The sequence below is a fragment of the Dipteris shenzhenensis genome, chromosome 18 (genome assembly GCF_047967505.1).
Source record: "Dipteris shenzhenensis isolate YYH24624 ecotype China chromosome 18, Dip_SZ_1.0, whole genome shotgun sequence".
NCBI lineage: Eukaryota > Viridiplantae > Streptophyta > Polypodiopsida > Gleicheniales > Dipteridaceae > Dipteris > Dipteris shenzhenensis.
This window is the reverse complement of record NC_141613.1, coordinates 53035583-53056483: the sequence shown is the minus strand read 5'-3', so window position 1 is coordinate 53056483 and position 20901 is coordinate 53035583. Positions and strand designations below refer to the sequence as shown.

At 45.4% G+C, this 20901-nt stretch overlaps 1 protein-coding gene across 1 annotated transcript in view; it reads left to right on the top strand.

Annotated features, from left to right (window-relative positions):
- Positions 1 to 19635, top strand: part of LOC147891414 (ABSCISIC ACID-INSENSITIVE 5-like protein 5) — a 35757-nt gene extending 16122 nt beyond the window's left edge. Inside the window, exons 4-7 of the mRNA XM_087389262.1 lie at positions 6150 to 6179; positions 18580 to 18659; positions 19009 to 19075; positions 19180 to 19635. Coding sequence (XP_087245388.1) covers positions 6150 to 6179; positions 18580 to 18659; positions 19009 to 19075; positions 19180 to 19311 — 309 coding nt within the window. The 3' untranslated portion in view covers positions 19312 to 19635. The remainder of the gene's footprint in view (positions 1 to 6149; positions 6180 to 18579; positions 18660 to 19008; positions 19076 to 19179) is intronic.
- Positions 19636 to 20901: the final 1266 nt, after the last annotated feature.

Sequence of the window (20901 nt, the reverse complement as noted above, 5' to 3'; positions counted from 1 at the left end):
GGCGCGTATTGGTAAGGTAAAGCAAACTTCCTACCAATCGTCGATACAAAAGAGTATCAACCAGCTGAGATGTGTCGTGAACACTTAGCTTCAGCCCGACCTCCATGGGAGTTAATGCTGTTCTGCAATCCTCCATCTGAAATCTCTTCAGAATTTCTCTGCAATATTTCTCCTGGGAAATGAAGATCCTGTCTTTAGCCTGCTTTACTTCAATCCCAAGGAAGTAATGTAATAACCCAAGGTCAGTCATCTCAAACTCAGATATGAGTAGCTCCTTGACCTGTGAAATCTTCTTGACATGATCACCTGTCAAGATAAGATCATCAACATAGAGGATGAGTACCAATCGCAATCCCTTCTCAAATAAGTAAAGGTTTGCCTCAGAAGGACTCCGACTGAGCCCAATCTTCTGAAAGAATATATCAATCCTTTGGTACCAAGCTTTGGGGGCCTGTTTCAGCCCGTATAACGCCTTCTTCAACCTGCAAACCTTTAATGGGGACACTAGATCCTGAAAGCCTGGTGGCTGCTCCACATATACCTCCTCCTCCAGGGTTCCATTAAGGAATGCGGACTTCACATCCATTTGAAAAATAGGCCACTGGAATTGGGCAGCAAGGGCAATCACTGTCCGGATAGTAACCATGCGGGCTGTGGGAGCAAAAGTTTCATCAAAATCCATGCCTTCAGTTTGAGCAAAACCTTTCACAACCAACCTGGCTTTATACTTATCCAAGCTGCCGTCAGATTTGTATTTGAGTTTGTATACCCACTTAGTGCCGATGACTTTCCGTCGAAGGGGCCTGGCCACTAAGTCCCATGTATGGTTCTTCAGAATAGCATCCATCTCTGCCTGCATGGCAGCCTGCCATTCGGGACTGTTTTTTGCCTCCGCAAAGGTTCTTGGCTCAACAATCTGAGCCACCAAAGCAACATTCACGGATGGGGTCTTTTGAAGACGTTGAGACCGGCGCAATCCGGAACTGCTACTCTCAGGTAATGAAGTGACACGAGACTCTTCCAATGTCCGGAGGTACCATTGGGGCAACTTTTTCTGCTTCTCTATGGGAGGAGGAACGGGAACTTCTGCTGGAACATCCTGCTCTTCTTGAGTATCGGGTGGAATATCAGCTTTTGATTGGGTAACCTCTTGAATGGTCAATCTGGGACGGGGTGGTATCGGGGGTTGAACAATCTCCTCCTCCTCAATCTGAGGCTCCTCCTGGGGTTCAGGTGCTTTTTCCGCGAAGACAACATCACGACTGATGAGTATTTGCTTCTTTACTGGATCGAAGAGGCGGTAGGCCTTGGATTCTTCACTATACCCAACAAAGATACATGGTCTGCTTCGGGAATCAAGCTTGGTCCTATCTTCCTTGGGCACATGCACCCACGCGTTAGAACCAAAAATGCGGAGATGAGAAATAGAGGGCTTCTTACCATAAAATGCCTCATATGGAGTCTTGTCCTTGACGGCCTTCGTCTTGGTCCGGTTGAGAATGTGTACCGCTGTATTGATAGCTTCACTCCAATAGGCTTTAGAAAGATTTCTCCCTCGGAGCATAGCAAGCCCTGTCTCAGTGGTGGTTCTATGCTTTCTCTCGGCTACCCCGTTTTGCTGAGAAGTATGTGCCGTGGTGAGTTGTCGCTTGATCCCATGCTTGCGACAAAATGTATTAAACTCACTTGAGGTGAATTCTCCCCCCCTGTCTGTGCGAAATGTCTTGACATCTTCCCCTGTCTCCTTTTCAACTCTAGCCTTCCAGTCTTTGAATTTCTCAAAAGCCTGAGACTTTTTAGCCAAACAATATACCCAAGTCATTCTACTGAAATCATCCACAAAGAGAAGTGAATACCTGGATCCTGCCCATGATGCAGTAGACATTGGACCACAAATGTCGGCGTGAACCAACTCAAGTGGTTTGCTGGCCCGAAACGAAGCTTCTTGTGGGAACTTATCCCTGTGCTGCTTGCCTTCAAGACAAGCCCTACAGACATCATCCTTGCCTATAATTGGTGGAAGTCCATCCACCATCTTTGACTTTGACATTTCAGCCAAGATTCCATAGCTGACGTGACCGAAGCGCTCATGCCAAAGTTTGGACTTTCCGTGATCATCATGAACCAACATTGCACTGAGACGGTACAGTCCATTCTCTTCAACACCCTGTGCCACCACTTGCCCACTCCCTTTGGATGTCACGGTGACCTTGCCATCTTGAAAAAGAACTGCCATGTTGTTTTTGTCCATCTGACTTACAGATAGTAAATTCTTGCAAAGGTCGGGTACATAAAGTACTCGAGAGATATCCTTTCCCTCACCCGCCGTGGTAATGAAAGGAATGCTACCTATGCCCTTCACAGGACATGTCCGGCTATCCCCAACAGAAACTTTGGAATCCGGGTGTGTACTGTCCATGGTTTTGAACCACGTCCTTCTGTTGGACATGTGCTTAGAAGCACCGCTGTCAACATACCAACCTTCTTTACCTTCACTAACTGCATAAGCTGAACAATGTTCACTGAGTAAGAATAACTGACCAGTTGTCACATTGGCAGAATAACTCTTAGGCTCTTCTTTGTTTTTGGCTTCTCTTTTCCGCTTTTGATCCGCCTTCTTCTTCCGGCATTCTTTGGCAGAGTGGCCAAGCTTTTCACAGTAAAAGCACTTCATTTTCTTCTTACGTTCAGTGTCCTCTGATTTCTTGGAATCCTTTGACTTGCCTTTGCCAGGCTTGTCTTTGGCAACCAATGCCTTTTCGTCGGTTTGCGTAAAGAGTTTCTCTCGGGCCTCCTCCTGAAGTAGGAGTGGACAAAGCTCCTCAAAGTTGATTGGCTTTGTCCGTTGACCCGCAGTGACCGTAGTCACAAAACTTTTGAAACTCCGTGGCAACTTGTGGAGTGTGAGTAATGCTAATTGACTCGAGTCCACCTTCTGACCAACTGCTGCGAGCTGGTCCCGCACAACTTTCACCTTCGTCAGATGATCATGAACACTATCACCCTCATTCATATCAAGGTTATAAAGCTGATGCTGCAATGTGATGATACGAGCTGTATTATCGGTTTCATACAGCTCCTTCAGTATGGTCCACGCCTCTGAAGACGTTTCTGCCAACTGGATATGAGGAATAACAGAATCTGCTGTCGTGCCTATAAGCATTGCTAAGGCCTGAGCATCCCTCTCCTCCCATGCACAGAGTTCATCTGCATCTGCTTCAGCTAGAACTTCACCTCTCTTGTCCACAATATCCTCTGGCTTTTCTTCAGTACCATTGACAATCTTCCACAACCTCCGTGCCAACAGATGGCTTCGGATCTTGACTTTCCAGATTGGAAAGTTTGTACCATCAAGCTTTCCAGCTTCACCGAAATTAGGGATAAATGAAGAAGGAAGATGACTGGAGAAGGAGGCAGGACGAGCAGTGGATGTAGAGGCTTCTGATCGCTGATCCATCTCGGTGAATAGCTACAGAACTTGAAAAAACTGAAACAGAAATAAATGAACTGACCTTCTGTACTAAACTGAGCTGAAAACAGAGTTGCCTTACAGCCAAGGAACTCCTTCCTTCAGAGAGTGTTATTGATGAGGAAGAGTCGGGAGCCTATGGCTCTGATACCATGTTAGAAAACAGAAGGAAAGAATCACTCTAACCTCCAGCCAAGATCTCTCCCGTTCTAGCAACACTCAACGCAGATAACTGATTACAGATACAATACTCACTCAGAGAAAACTTAGGCAGAGAGAGAATATATTCATCCACCGGATGGTGGGCAGAAAACTGGCTCCAGGAGAGCAATACAAAACTCAGCCAAGTGCTGAGATAAACTGCAGGAATTCTCTCTGTCAGAAGATGCCAAATCTGAGTGCACAGCACAGCCTAAATCAGAGGCTTTCTGTCCTGCACTGGATGATTGAAATGAAGGGAAGTGTGCGCCTTTTATAGGCACTGCCCAGGCCTGTTGGTCTGACCGACCAGCAGGGTCGGTTCCCTGACTGGGGACCGACCAGGTCAGTCTGTAAAACCGACCAGGGTCGGCCCTGGTCGGTGGCCCTGGTTGGACCGACTGGTCCTGCAACAGGCCCCTATAAAAGGGCGCCCTGTGCAGCCAGTCCTTTGCCTCTAGGAAGGCATGGAGCCCCCCCAAAATGCTGCTGTTTGCTGAGTCTCTCTTTCCCATCCCATCTTACCCTCACTGCCCCTTGTCCCCACAAAATGGGGGCTCACAGGTGGGAACAGTGAGTCTCTAACAGTGCTCACAAGAGAGCTGAACACATCCAGTAGAGATGATGGGCAGACACAGTAATCAAGGATGATTACAAAGCTAAGCTCTCAGGAAACAATACTGCACGCATTCTCAAGTCCACGCTGTCTGCTGGAAAAGGGCTTCTGGAGAGGAGTGGGGCTATTTATAGAGCTGAATCCTGCCCCAAAGCAACCAACTGAGTCTGCTGTAAAAACAACTGAGTCTGTCAGGACTCAGACCTACAGCCTGGAACTGCCCAATTATTGCTGCTTCTTGACCTTCGGTTTGTTCCAGAGGTAAGCGCCTACTGCCAGGCCTATAAATAGGCCCTGATAGTGCCTCTTATTGGCTGTCTGTCTACGCTGCTGACATGCAATCCATTGCGGCTGTTCCAGATCTATTTCCACCTCTCTCTCTCTCTCTCTCCATCAGTCCTGGCTGAGCTGAGCTCCATAGCTCAGCCTAGGGCGTTAGTTTGCCATGAAGCTCCTTAGCAGTCGGGTCACCTACCTTGGAACCCTAGCTGTCATGAACATCTCCAACTCCAACAAATAGTTGCTCCAAGCCTAGCCACCGAAAGGAACAAATCGTCAAAAGCAGCAGCTCCAACATAGCCATCAATGCACAGCAGAAGAAGTCGCCAAGAACAACCCGCCATTTCCATCATCAAGTGGCAGAATTCGTCGCTAAAAAAGAAACACTTTGAAATGTTGATTGAACGCACCCAGCTTGATGGGTACCCGGCTGCCTTTGTTGTGGAACGAGCTAAAGATGCCAATCATCTGGCATTGCTGCTAGGTGTCTTTGGCTGCTAAAGCTTCAACAGCTTGAAGAGTGGGAACAGCAGACCATTCGTCGTCTGCAAATGTGTGGCTGCTAGTCTCTTTGGCTGCTTAGGGGTGCTGCCTCAGCCCAAAGAGCAGCACAATCATGTTGCTTAAGAGTTTTTTATGGTTTTTAAACAGAAGAACGTTGACGTAAGGCGACGGAACGTGACGGAATCGGACCCTATTCTTTTGATGCAAATCTACAGCTGACAGTAATACACAGCATTGACCCTTTTTTACTCAATATGACCAAAACCAAGATTGCACAAGTTGTGAGTTCCTCTATAGGGGTCTCTCCGTTATCCGCTCGAATAAGGTTGGGTGAACTCAAGCACATTTTGAGTCCAGAAGAACAAATCGAGAGCCTGTGAGTGATCCCCTTTCGCATTTTATTTCCAAGCTTGATAATCTGATTTCGTGTGAGGTCAAATCCAACATGTGGATTTAGCATTGAAGGAGGAGAATGTTAGAGAAAAACTTGCACGTAATGTGCAAATTGGGGGTTTGCCAAAGCATTGGAGAAGTGAGGATTTAAAGTTCTTTTACCATTTGAGCAATGCCTTGATAATAGAGCAAAGGCCATAATAAGATCTCAAGTCTGATAATGTGCATGTTTTTGTTGCACCTGCAGCAAAAGAGTCATCTGGTCTAACTCATGCATAGATTGACAGGGTAGTGATGTGCAATACCATTTACAAATGATAACAATGAGAGTCACGAAAGTGGCATTTGGTGGTTTAGTAGAAGAGGTGATGAAATTTCCTGTGGCATAATGTATGTTTTCAAAATGCCCTTTGAACATTATGTCTAGTCTAGCAAGGAATTGGTACCTTTATGTCTAGTGTAGCAATGACAAAGAAATGGCCTTTGAACTTTATGTCTAGTCTAGCAAGGAATTGGTATCTCAATTGTTTTAAATTGGACTGATTCAAATTATGCATTAAAGTCAGTGCTCATTGTGGGAGAGGTCAAGGCACTAACCGTGTTAACTCTACATGATTTTCTTGTTATATTTTACTTTTTCAAGTGCCGATTCATGCTAGCTGATCTGACTTATTTTGGTCTTTGTTTCAGGAAGAAGAAGCTGAGCGAAGGAAAAAGCAGGTACTTATAGGCTGAAGCTTAGGTTTGGAAAACTTTTTAAAATGATAATCTCTTACGCATTTGTTTAGGACTATTGTTCAGCACTTAGAATCACATGTACTCACTAGTGTCTTAAATGTTCAAATATATTGTGACAAATTTTTTTGCACTGTATCATACTTTTTAATGGAATGAAATTGATTAATTCAATTTATCTATCCTATATACAATACCAGAGAGTGGTCAGCTCAAATAGATGACATCTAGCAACTGTACAGCATACTGTAGCCGACAACTCTCTTAGATCAAAGTAACAAATTGAATAAACGTGTCTTGAGTTGAACATAAGATCATGTACCATGTAGTCGAAGCATGGCAATATACCCAGCTGAAGCAACAGCCGAAAAAACAGCAACATAATCAGGCCTGATCTGCATCTCTCTGGGCTTCTCTTTGTTGATACTGGAGCTCTCAATGCCTCAACCCTACTGCGATTTCTTGGTTGGCATAGGTGACCTCCAAATCCAGCTCCTGGTTCCTGGTCATGTGAGTCTGCAATCTCCCATGCACTACCTCCATCTCCTCTGCTATGACTTTCATGTCCTGGCAAACCATACATGAATTTCGTAACTAGGATTATAATCAATGTCATGAACTCATGTACTAGTTACTCTCCCTTGTTAAATCTTCCCAAGCTCTCCATATAGCTTTTCAAAGGTTATGGCCAGAAGTAGTAGGACTTCCTGGCAGAAGAGGACCGAAGTTTTTGGAGAAAATTTTCCACTTGACAAATCTTTTTGCTTGATCTTCAAGGAATTTCTAGCCAGCAAATAGACAAAACTGCTGCTGCTCCCCGCTCCTCCTGCTCCCCTCCTCACTGCTCTCCTCGCTCCCTGCTGCTGCTGCTGCCCCGCTCCCTGCTGCTCCTCCTGCTCCCCTCCTCGCTGCCCCCTCCCTTCCCTCCTGCTGCTGCTCCTCTCCCCGCTCCCTGCTGCCTCTCTCCCCGCTCCCTGCTGCTTGCCCCCTCCCTTCCCTCCTCGCTGCCCCTCCCACCTGCCCTCTCCCCCGCACTGCCCCTTCCCCCGCGCTGCAGCCTCCCCCCCCTGCGCTGCAGCCTCCTCCCCCCCCCCGCGCCCGCTGCTGCCCTGCTGCAGCCTGCTGCTCCCCCCCGCACCCGCTGCTGCTCTCCTCCCGCTGCAGCCTGCTGCTCCCCCCCCTGCTCCTGCTGCTGCTTTCTCCCCACTGCAGCCTGCTGCTGCTTCTCCTCCCCTCTCCTTCCCCTCTCCTCTACTCCTCTTCTCCCCCTCTCCTCCACTCCTCCTCTCCCCTATCTTTCCCTCCTCTTCCCTCCCTTTTTCATCACCCTCTCCTTCTTCTGGATTACCCCTATTCTCCTATAGGGGTCTCTTGGGATTCAGGAAAGCGGACGGAGTTTTTATTTTTTGTGTTTGAATCGGCCAACACACTTCGATTGAGGAATGGGTTCCCATTCAGTCAATCCGTCTCCGCTCACACCGGCCGCGAGAACTGTCACTTTTTCAAAAGACGAGCTACAACAGTTGCAAAAGGATTTCGAACATGAGTGTTCCACGACTCTCTTCGCATGCATTCATGGCTCACTCCCCTCCAGGTTACAAGCTAGAGATTGGATGCTGTCGGCGCTTCCTCAGGACCTCGCCCCCCACCTCAAGGATGTTCGTTTGTTGGGACGGGGTTTCTTTCAGGTGTGCCTAGATTCCCCGGACGTCACGAGAGACCTGCTACAGGCCGGGTTTCTACTTCTAGGCTACAGGAGGATCTTTTTGTTTCCTTTCCAACTGGGATTTGACTTAGTTGAAGAGGACAAGCAGGGAGTTTCTGTTTTCATCAGGTTCCGTGGTCTTCCCTCAGTTTATCACCGGCTTCTTTCAGTTATTGGCGAGAGGTTTGGTGTGGTGGCAGAGATCCCCCCTATCCCTGGCGAGCCCTCTTCGGCTGCTGAGGCGGTCAGGATGGACGGGGTTCCCAGGATTAGGGTCATTGTCCAGGACCCCAATATTTCATATGACCACATCATGCTACAGTGACCCGATGGGTCTTTCTTTCGCCAGAGATTTGAGGTTGCAGGTCGGCAGGACCAGTGCAGGATTTGCAGATCCTCGAGGCACTTCGCCAGAGATTGCCCAAAGAAGAAAAAGAGGCCCACAAAGCAACTAGCTCGTACTAGCTTACGACAGAGAGCTGGAGCAGGACATACCGCTCCACAGACACGGCCTCAGACACGGGCTCCCCCCTCTCCTAGGACTACTCGAGTCCCTTCGGCACCCCGTGCCACCTCTGGCCCACGGTGGGCTCCGATCGCGGCTAGGCCCTCTACTCTAGTTCACTCCTCCACCTCTTCGGAGGCTACCCCCTTGGAGCCTCAGGAGGAGACTACTGTTCAGGAGCCTTGTTCGGCTCCACCCTTGGATCAGGCTGTACCTTCCTCAGCAGCGCAGGTTGTTGGCACCTCGTCTGCACCACTTTTTGATTAGGATCCAGTACAGGTGCCTCCCTCTTTGGACAGAGGGAAGGGGGTTTTACATTCTCTTCCTGCTTCGGTAGGAATCCTTTGTACCCCCTCCCCCGGACTGGCTCAGCGGAACTCTTTTACCGCTTTGGAGGACCTCTCTAGCCTCCCAGATGATGATTTTGTACCCTCTACTTTTGGAGAGCCAGTTATCGGCTTCCCTGTTGAGAGATCCTTTCTTTCTCTCACCTGTGGACTTTCCTCCCCTCGGACCTCGTGTGTATAGCAGGAGGTCTGCTCCGGTAGAGGCTTCTGTTTCCGCCACCAGGTCGGGTAAGGTATTCCAACCCACTTCCTCCCGCCGATGAGGATAGCCAGTTGGAATATACAGGGATTGGGCGGCATCCCTCATCGCCGTCGCAGATAGCTGATCAGGAATTAGCTCCATCCAGGTGTTTTAGGTGGTTCCCTAGACATTCTTTTTCTTCAGGAACACAAACTGGATATCAGAGATTGCTCCAAGTCAGGTAAGTTGCTCTCAGGCCGGACTTTTTGGCTTCCTGCCTTGGGAACGAGAGGAGGTACATGCATGTCAGTTTCAGACTCTGTTCTCCCTCTGGTCATTGGACACGGTACCATAACCCCCTCTAGGGCCCAGTGGGTTTTACTTCTGATTGACGGACGTAAGGTTGGTTTCCTCAACGTTTATGCTCCGAACAACAGAGGGGACCATGTTTTGTTTTGGAAAGAGTTGCTCTCGTGGGCTGACATTGTGGATTCATGGATTATTGGAGGTGACTTCAACATGGTTGAGGCACCTTCGGATAAGAAAGGGGGCAGAGAAGGTGGTATCCACTCCCTTGAGAGAGCAGCCTGGGATGCCTTCTTGTTCAGGTTCAGTGGCAGAGATGTTTGGTCAGATGATGCATTTCTTGTTCAGTCTCAGTCACTTTTGTTTTCATGGTTAACCATAGGGTGCAGATGCCTATCCATGCTCGGATTGATAGATTCTATGTGGGTGACTGGGCTCTTGATAGAGGTGGGACAGTTTGCATTGCACCCGGTGTTTCCACTTCAGACCATTTTTCGGTAATTTTGTCCATTTCAGAGCCTCATCTGAGAGGACGGTCTCACAGTATCAAGATCCCAGACGCCTTATACACGGATGAGACTCTCACAGAGGCAGTGTTGGAGATCTGGGTTTCTCATATGCAGGGGGGGATGGCCGGTCCTTCACATGTGGCCACAGCACTTGACAGTATCAACGACTTCTATCACTCAGTTGCTAGTGCTCGGCGAGGTGAGGTACTCAGGCGAGAGATCGGTATCTGCCGGCAGTTGGCAGCCCTTCAGAGGGAGGAGCAGAAACGACCTTCAGATGCTTGGATACAGGAGCGCCTTGCTGCGGCAAGGGCTCACTTGCAGACCTTGCTTGATCAGAGAGCAGAGTATGCCTTCCATGCACGAGAGTCCTTTTGGATACAGATGGGAGGGAGAGTCAATAAACACTTTTTCTCTACACTTGGCCCCAGACATAGTAGAGAGAGTGTCAGGTAGCTTATTGACTCTGACGGCGTTTTGCAGTCCCATCCGGAGACCATCATGCATTTAGCGACAGATTTTTATACCTCCCTTCTTTCCGCAAATTCGAACTCACAAGCCAGAGAGGTGGCTAGAGATGAAGTTTGACAGAGTTTACCTGTGTTGGTCACCCCAGAGATGTTATGCTCACTTGATGCACGCTTTACCAACACAGAATTCAAGACTACTCTTTCTGCCCTGGTTCCGATGGTCTTACTCCCTCTTTTTTTATAGCCTTTTGGGATATGATAGGTGATCATATTACTTCAGCCCTGCAGGACATTTGGGACTCGGGCGAGATGCCCGACTTATTGACCGAGGGACTCATTCACCTTATCCCGAAAGGTGGCAACATGAATTTTGTATCCCATTGGAGACCCATCACTCTTTTGGGCACTCTTTACAAAATCCTTGCCAAGGCGATCAGCATCCGACTACAGCCCCTTCTTCCAGATCTCATCCATGATACTCAGACAGGCTTTGTGCATGGCAGGAGCATTTTTTATAATCAAAAGGAAGCCACAGAGTGGGCTATGCAGAGTGGACAGAGGCTAGCAGTTTTACTCTTGGACTTTGAGAAAGCCTATGACAGAGTACATTGGGGTTTTCTTGAGGGCATTCTTCTACGGTTTGGATTTTCAGATGCTTGGATCAGAGGGGTGGCCTCCCTTTACAGATCAGCCCACAGCCAGGTTTTGATTGGAGGGGTAAGGGGTGACAGGTGTAAGATTTCTAGATCAGTTCGTCAGGGATGCCCTTTAGCCCGCTTCCTCTTTCTTTTTGTGGCAGAAGCTATGAGTATCTTCCTTAGATCTCAGGCTGAGCTTTTTGGGCTGAGACTGCCCTTGAGACAGGAGCAGGAGCTTTTTGACAGTGAGTTGGCTGATGACACTGCTATTTTTATTCAGGCCTCCTTGCAGTCACTTGATTCTTTCCGGACAGCCTTGGATATTTTTTGCTCAGCTGCAGGGGCACACATTAACTGGCATAAATCCTTTGGCTTTTGGATCAATGATGAGGACACTCTAGGCTTGGGAGTTGGCATTGGTTTTTCCTGGATTCAGAGGGGTGTTCCTATCAGGTATTTGGGATGCCAGGTAGGATTGGACATCTCTCTAGCACAGCAGTTTGCCCCAGTACTAGAAAGTATAAGGAAAAAGCTCCTTTTCTGGAGCTCTGCCAAACTCGATCTTGCATCTAGAGTTGTGGTAGTGAACCAAGTTCTCTTGGCCACTTCTTGGTTCGTGTGTTCTTGCTGGTGCCGGTCTAGGGATTGCATCACTCAGCTCATCAGACCAGTCAGGAATTTTTTATGGAGTGGACTTGATGGCACAGCAGATGTTGCAGCAAGGGTGGCCTGGGAGACTATTATTCTCCCTACATGTGAAGGGGGCCTTAATGTCATTGACCCGCACTTGCAGTGTAGGGCTTTGCTTTGTAAGGTGGTGGTGAGGGGACTCATGCCTGGGCAGGAATCTTGGAACGATTTCTTTTTTGGATGCATTCAGGCTTGCACACCAATCTTGGGAGATGATTGGGTGGACAGTCCTCGATGGATTTTCACATCAGCCCCTCTTAGATCTCCTGCCTCTCCTCTCATGATTGCCATCCTGAAAGCTTGGGGGAGCTTTAGGAACACTCTTCGAAGGATTCCACCTTCTACCGTCGAAGAGATTGATAGGTAGCCGATCATTTGGAATGATAGTATTCTTGACGAGCATGCCAGACCACTGGGCACTTCCCATTACATGCAGTGGTCTAAATGGGAGGGAGGCCCCGCCTACACAGTAGGCACTTGGAAATCTTTTATCAGGCTACCTGTGGATTAGAGACTGCAGTCCGTGAGTCACCTCAGAGGGGTAGCACACAGGATTCAGCAGATAGATGCAGCCATCTCGGTGGAATGGACAGTTGAGCTGCCTATTACTTCCACCACTTGGATGGGGGCTTTTTCGAGGACATCAGTTCCTTTACAGGCGATCGCTCTATGAGGTCTCGGGGAAGACGCACTAGTCTTTGATGTTGGGGATGGAGGTTTACTTTCTACATCCAAGGATGGCATTCTTCTTGAGGTTGCCTTTCAGCCTCTCTGGATTGCTGGTTTTGTGGACCTTGCAGTGGTACTTAGACCCCGACCCTCTGCTCTTGGCCTTGGGATCCTGGAGGTTGTGGTTATATGGAGGTGTACCTATCAGGTGCTTGCAGTGGGACTTAGGAGAGTGGGAATGGACAGATCATGGGCACCGAGAGAGGGGGATTCCCTTCTTTCGTTTCACGGTTGGTAATGCCAGGAGGTTTCAGCTGAACAGTAGGGGTTGGATTCCCTCCAGAGCCCCCCATTGGGAAAGCTTCTTCATCACCGCAGACTTGCGTAGAAATTTCTAGAGGAGGCTCTGGAAATCCCTCAGAAATAGAAAGATCACTCTTTTCTTTTGGCTTTCTATTCATGGAGGGATTGCAGTGAACCTGTGGAGATCACGATTTGGGGCTGATCCCACTTGCCCTCGATGCCATTCTATAGAGGAGTCAGTGCGACATTGCCTTTGGGACTGCAGTCAGGCGAGGACTATTTGGAAAGGGGTTGCTCGAATACTCAGCATCTTTCACACTTCCCCTTTCTTCATGACTTGGGGCTCGGTCGCATGGTTATCTCTTATCGGGCCCAAGGTGTTTTATGAGGGTGAGCCTTCTTCTTGGGCACTCTCGGTCCGCCGGCAGGTCATAGAGCCCTGCTCTCTACAGGATGTACCACTTACTCCCTTCAGAGCTTCTCATGTTTCAGTGGACACCTCTTGGGAGATTTTGGCTAGCATTTCCTCTTGGCACATTTGGAGAGCCAGATGTACTGAGGCCTTGGATGGCACCCAGATACACCCATTACAGGTGTTCACGGGTATTTGGTTTGACACGGTTCACACTTTGATAGCCATATGGGCTAGCATGCAGGGCCCTTCACGGGCAGCCTCTTCGAGAAGGACTATATTTCTTCGAGTTTGGAGAGGTTCTCCCTTTTTCTCGAAGGTTTCTACCGGATTGAGATGGCACTATCAGCCTCAATCCTTTCTTTTTGGCTCTTGAGCTTTTCGTGCATTGCATGATGTATCCCGTATGGAGCTTGCTCTAACGGTTTTTCTTTAATACTAATAGAAGTCTCTTTTTGCAAAAAAAAAAAAAAGTCCTTACGTTTAGTCAGGGTGTGAACCATCCATTCGGTCACTATTTGTAAGTTGCATGCCCACTACTCCAAGACCTCCTGGTTTTTTGCCCATTATAGTCCCATCTGACCAACAAGATTTTAGTCCAGTTTTGGTCTCCTCTTCAAAAAAAATTCAGACAGAAAGATGAATTGGGCTAAACCCTTCTTAAAAGTCAACCAACACGACAAGTAGAAAATTGCAACCAGATAGTGCAAAGCGAAGTTGTTGTCCCATCCACCTTTGGAGTTTCTCAGAAATTTATTCAAAAACTAACCTTATCCATTGATATGCCATATCCAATAGGGATGCCAAGTAGTTTGAAAATTTGACTCTTTGGAATCTTTTTGCAGCCAATCTGTTCAAGATAAGGAACTTTCTCTCCTATTATTGCACAGAATTCAGTTTCTTCATGATTAACTGAGGCCTAACAAAAGGTAGGGAGGCATGCCATCAAGGTCTGAATATCCTCATCCCTATTTCTCAGTGTAAGGTTTGTGTCATCAGCAAATTACCGATTAACCATTTGTCTGACATTAGGTAGTTAGAGATAAACTGTCTACCAAAACCCATGTCGTCCAAGGACTCATATTAAAGTGCAGATCTAACCTATCATAAGCCTTATTAAAATCATTAAAATCAGCTTCGATGAACCATATGCCTTAATAGCATTAAGCACAGTCAGTGGCCTCAAGCTTCTCAATTGTTCCTTATCTTTTTTCTTAGGTGTCAATCTTATGATGCTGCTGTTCACGTGCTCAAGAAAGTAGCCCAACCGAATACTTTCTTGCAATATGTCAAGAATTTGGGTCCTGTTTAGACTTTATAAAATCTCCATCGTCACCCAGGGTTCTACCATCAGCCATAGCATCTACATCATCTTCTAGCTCCTTCAGATTCTGCTCTAAAAAAGATAGTCTTGAGCCTCTAGCTTCCAAAGCTAGTTGATCCATTACTCTTTCCTTTCCCAATAAATCTGCAAAATGATAGGAGATGTATTTTAAATCCGCTCTTCTATCTCCATTTAGTTTGGTCAAGACGGGATTTCTGTGCACCTTTTTTCCCTTGACGAGTTGGGAGCATTCTTTAGAGGCTCCACTCCCTTAGGTATCGCTTATCATGCAAGGCCTGAATCATTCCCTATTCCTTCAACATTCTTTTGGTCTCAATGAGTGGCATCTGAATCTCCATATGCTTCTGCTTCCAAATCAGCAATGGCTGTCGCCAAAGCTGTATGTTTCGTTGCACGTTCTCGTGCTACCTACTTTCTAATCTCTTGGAGAGAGCTCTGAGGTAAATCCAAATTGTAAAACACATGATCTCCCATCATCCTAGCATTGTCAAAGTCTGATAAATTGCAGCTCTTACCTCAGCAAGCTGGAGAAAGTATGTATCAGCTTTGAACCAAGAATTTTGAGCTCTCCTGCCCATTCCAAAGTTCAAATTGAATAAAAGAGGCATATGGTCTGACATTAGGCAGTATCTAAAACCCCAACTAGTGACCCAAGATCAACAATCAAAAAAAGGTTTGGAGAGTTAACCTTGGTCTAGTTGAGCTTCTCTCTGTATGCCCCTAGTTTGTTGCTTGGACTCAGTGAATCCAATATCCTGTCCAATAACCTCCAACTCATTGAAATCTTTCACTGAATTGAAGTACCCAGTTGCATCCATTTGTTATTTCTGCTTTCAACCATGTTAAAGTCACCGACCAATAACAACTCCTGGCTGTCCTCCTGGCTGTCCTAGGGCCAATTGGCCCCTAAAGTTCTCCTGGCAGCAGCCACTGATGGAGCATAGATCAAAATGACCTTAACTTCTATTGCATTCAGCTATAGTTCAGAGCTACCCAGTGGCAAGTGGGATCAACTTCTCAAGGGGTCACATAGGAAACACTTGTGAAGGGATTCCCACTGCTTTACTTCCTCGGCCTTTATCATGATCTATAGAATACCACGATCTATTATCAATGCTTCTCAAATGGTCTGACCAGCTGCCTTAATTTCTTGTATAGCAATAAGCAAGGCAGTAAGCTGTGTTTACCTACCATTTTTGGTTCTGGTGACTTTTGCAATGGAGCTCTTGGTACTGCGACATCTTTAGTACCAGCTATTCCATGCCTCATAGTGCATAGCAATCATATATTCAATGTAGCCACTAGCACTCTCTTTGTCGTCTTCCTGGACAACGGGCACATTAGCAAGAAGTAACTCTGTGGAGCTAGACCGTAGAGTGTCCTGGTTTTAGTTCCCCAACCACAGTTTGTTCTTGTTCTCCATTTATACGGTAGCAGCCTCTTGCCAGGTTGCATCAATTGGCTGTTCCGATTCCAGATTCCCTTTTTTGAGTTTTTTATTGTCATCTATAGATGTCCCATCTACCCATTGGGCATTCCAAATCCTCTTCAATGTCTCCACCTTCCTCTATCTGCTGCAAGACTTGGAAACTATTCCTCAAGGTCCAGGATGAGATTGCTTTTTCTTTGGTGTCTATTTGACCACTTCATCTAACTTTGCTGATACTGTAACCTTAGGCATCTGGCTCACCATATTGTGAGTCTCTTTGCAATGACGTACTGTCATGCATTATCTTGGCATCTAATTGGTAAGATAATGCTTAGTGTCCGTGGGTAATTTATCTTGATTTTTAATGGTGGGATCACCTTGCACATCGCCTCTGGCATCTTCTCCTTTGGAAGGGAAGACCATGTAGTCCTTGCGCAAATATCGGATGTTGGTCACTATCAAACTGCACTTAATCCATGAATTTCTGAAACCTCTCTCTCAATGTGGGCATGGTACATGAAGAAATCCATCTATATATATATATATATTAAATTAATTAATTAATTTATTTATTTTCCTCTTTACTTCCAGCTGCATGCATAATCCAGACGCTAGCCCACGTAGATAAAGCTGGACCATCTCGAAACCTGAAAGAGGAGGATGATGGGCCCATGTTGCCTGTATCCATCACATTGTCATCCTCACCGACACATGGTGACACTGGTGGAAACCACAGCTCAGAAAGTACATCAGACCCATTCTCCACCGACACCGGCACTATATAATGCATGTGAATTCCACGAAACATAGCGCCGGTGTCGGTGGAGAATGGGTCTGATGTACTTTCTGAGCTGTGGTTTCCACCACTGTCACCATGTGTCGGTGAGGATGACAATGTGATGGATACAGGCAACATCGGCCCATCATCCTCCTCTTTCAGGTTTCGAGATGGTCCAGCTTGATCTACGTGGGCTAGCGTCTGGATTCTGCATGCAGCTGGAAGTGAAGAGGCAAATTTTACAAAATCTGCTTGGCTGCATAGTTGCCTCCCCTCAAAACGGGAACAGAGAAAAGCTAGGGATAGGGAACAGGAACGAAATGCCACATCATGATACACGTCATCACCAGATTCAATTTGGCCCATAAATCCACATGGTGGTGGGATGTGCGAAGGTTTGCTTGTCAGAAAAAAAATGAGGGAGCCACTTGTATATTTTTTTCCCTTTATGCAAGGGAAAGATGTTCAGTCTCTGCATTTCTACATGGGATTACGACCTGCCTGGTGATGCCAGCATAGTTCACAGCAGCCCACATCAACCTCATTGTTGACATCTCTAGATCCTGTAACAATTCCAAGGCAGATCACATCAACCTGATTGTTTGACATCTTCAGATCCTATAACAATTCCAAGGCAGAAACCACCAGTGTTTTATGCTGGAATTACTATTTATACTTGGATTTTGATTTCTTTTTGAGACTACCGATTATCTATTGTTATGATGATGAAGTAAAAGTGTTCATGGGAGATTGTGCATAAATTGTTTTTTATCCTCAACTAGAATGGATTTTATGATATCTGCGATAATTCTTTCTATCTTAGATGCTCGTTTGGGAGAGACTAAAATGAAATCGTTTAGACTTCACAAGCAGTTGTAGCTTGAATGAAGAGATTTTGGACTACTTTTTGATTAGCCTTCTCCTTTAGTGCTAGCCTTTGTCATGATTGAGTCTGCCCTTCACCTCTGGAGTGCCGACAGAAACTCAGTACGAAGACTTTGTATAAATGGATGCTTAAGTATGTGTGGATTTGTATGTGTGAGAGCATATTTTTATACTATGGTCTACACCCACTGTTGGGTGCTGATGACGTCAGTGGGGATGTCATATTAGCTAGTCCGTGCTATGCGTGATGGATTTTTGGTTTTCAATCTTATGAATGACTATCGTGAGATTGAAACTGCACTATGTTGTGTTTTTAGAGGATGAGTTTTGGAATAATCCTAGATTCAGCTAGGTATATGCTTCTGTTGTATTAGCGGACATGCAAATTTCACCTTGCGAAGTTTTCGTCCAACTTGCAGCCTGCTGGTATTGCGATAATTCTTTCGATCTTAAACGGTGCGTTGCCCTATCAGTTAGATTTAGATGCTCGTTTAGGAGAGACTAAAATGAAATCGTTTAGACTTCACAAGCAGTTGTAGCTTGAATGAAGAGATTTTGGAGTGCTTTTTAGTGCTAGCCTTCGTCATGGCTGAGTTTGCCCTTCACCTCCGATAGAAACTAAGTACGAAGACTTTGTATAAATGGATGCTCAAGTATGTGTGGGTGTGTGGATTTGTATGTGTGAGAGCATATTTTTATACTATGGTCTACACCCACTGTTGGGCGCTGATGACGTCAGTGGGGATGTCATAGTAGCTAGTCCCTGCTATACGTGATGGAGTTTATGGTTTTCAATCTTATGAATGACTATCCTGAGATTGAAACTGCACTATGTTGTGTTTTTAGTGGATGATTTGGGAATGGATTCATCTAGGTATATATCTGCAGAACATCTATGAGTGCAGTAAGTATACATAGAGAGCAGCTCTCGTGTAACAGACCTTACAGTTGAGGAACTTAATAGGCTCGTGATTTTGGCATTTTAATGTGTGAAGTAGTTTGAATTCATTAATAAAAAGTCATGATCCCTTTGGTTGTGATTATGAGCGCCTATGTTTTTTAAAGCTACCTGACTTTATGTGCTCTTGTGAAGATTACATTGCACTGCTTTTTGTACACGTCCTTATGATTGCCTCTGTACCTGTTTCCATATATGTAGCGAAAGGCTTATTCTCCCTATCAACTGACTTAGCTGATACAATGGAATGAACAGATTCTGGCTGTGATGCCTCCATCTGTTCGAAAGATGGGAAATAAAGAGTGGGCTTTGAGGAGAACATGCACAGGCCCATGGTAATGTTCATATCAAAGCACAGCCAGTTTATGTGTTGTACTACAGGGATGACTCCACTGTCAAGCTATCAAAGGATGGGAATGTATGGTTCTCAATTGTGGAGATTGTGATGAAAGACTCGCTTTATTGGATGCAATAGTTGTGACATAGCCTCTTCTCTAAACGACTCCTAAAAGCTTGTAGATAAAAATTTGGAGACAAAGATGGCTAAAGAATGTTTTCTGTACTATTTGTTTGGAGAGGGATCTTCTTGGTTGTATTTAAGGTCAGATAACTCCTATTTGATAGTCTCAGTAATTACAATGTGGATGTGGAAACTGCATGCTAACTTCAATTAAACTCTTTCAGTTGCCAAACGGCTCTCCTATCATTTGCTGCTGATGGAAGTTGCGAATGGCTGGAAGTTAGGTTTCAGGTATTGCAATGTATTTAGAAGGTTACATATCTTATTTTACCAATTTTGAGTGTCCTTAAATCTATCAAGGATTTCTATTTGCTTTGAGCTCTGCACTTGGCCAGATTTACAGCATGCAATCCAGGGCACCCAAAGCTTGCATACAACCTCACAAAAGAAGAGAGCCCTCTTCTTTTACGTATGTGCACAATTCAGAGATTGATGCAAAAATTCAAGAGCTCATAGCAAAAGGGTAAAACTGTTTAGTTCTACACCAAACTTGTTTAAAAGGCATTTCTGACTAAGCCCCTCCATCTTTAGCTCTTTAGACTTCTGGTTTTGCTCTTAGTATTGTCCAAGGAGACTTTAAAAGCGGTCTTGGGTTTGTAGCTTAACATTGCTATACCTATCCATGATGTGAGAGCAAGTAAGGTCTTTCTCAAACATGCTGTGTAATGTCTTGCTGTACACACTTTGCATATGCGCTTCTCATTGAATCTCAGCCTAAAGCAGCAGGAATTAAGGGGTGAAAGTAGATGAGGGTTATGAGTAATGATGAAAAGGTACGCTCTAGTATAGCACTCATACCTTGTGACGGTGCTAACTCAAATGGGAGGTACACACATAAAAGGGTACAAAATTAATGCTATCCAAGAGCAGTACAAACTTGGCAAAGTAGATTGAGCTCTTCCCATGTCAAAAATGCATATGTTCAAAAGCTTGAATTTTTCAACATAGTTGTGTATCTCCCTTGTGATGTAAACATGTTTCATTCTGAATTTAAAAGCCCCTATGTGCAATTGCATGAATTTATTACATTGTATTAATAGCTTTTAACTCCCTTATGTCTAATATGTGGCTTGCCCATTCCCTAATTCTGTAGACATAAAATCGCTTGTTAGCATTTCATATTATATGTTTATGAGGTTATTCCCTAATTTTGTAGATATAAAATCGCTTGTTAGCATCTCATATTATATGTCTATAAGGTTAGCGCCTCAGGGTCATGGTTTTGTGCAAAGCATTGGACCCCATGCAGGAAAATTTTATGTGGCCAGTCTAAATGAAAATTTTCTTATGCAATTGAAGGCCCTTTTAGACTATGTTCCATGCTTTAAGAAAGCATGGTCAATGGACATTTCAAGCTTGTGATAAGATTTACTCCATCCCTTCAAATACTGGGCATCCTTTTGAGCACCTTAGTTTGGACCTTGTCACTAATTTGCCTCCAACCAAGTTAAATTAAATCCAGGCCATAGTAGTGATTGCAAAAAGTAACATTTTGTCTCCATGGAGTCAAGGTATTTTAGAATGAGGTGGCCTCGAAACACCAAAATCAATGTGTCACAATTTTGTATGCCTTGAGGCTTGTCCAACAATGGGAGAAAAGGGGATGCAACAATCTTGTTGACCCACAAAATAATTCCAACATTGAGAAGAAATTTGAGAGTTCTTATTGTCCAAAAAATGGACCAAATCCAAGAGAGATCCTTCAGAGGAGGGCAAATAAAGGCACCAATTAGAACGATTGGAATTCAAAGAAAGAAACACAAGACACAATTAATGAAAATTGGTGATCACAAGGAAACACTTCAATACAGTAACACAAGGCACTCATCCCTCCACTATCAAGAGAATGAGAGAGGCAAATTGTAGTTGGAGTGTTATCTATAAGTAAGAGCTTGAAGTATATAAATGTAGTTATAAATGAGACATTCCTAAACAATCTCGAAATACCAACAAAGCTAAAATGCAACATGGAACATTGGAATGGGTGTATGATTGGTACTTCACATTTTAATGATCATTTAAAAGAAAGGGGCAGGTGTGGCTTAGCTTATCTAAAC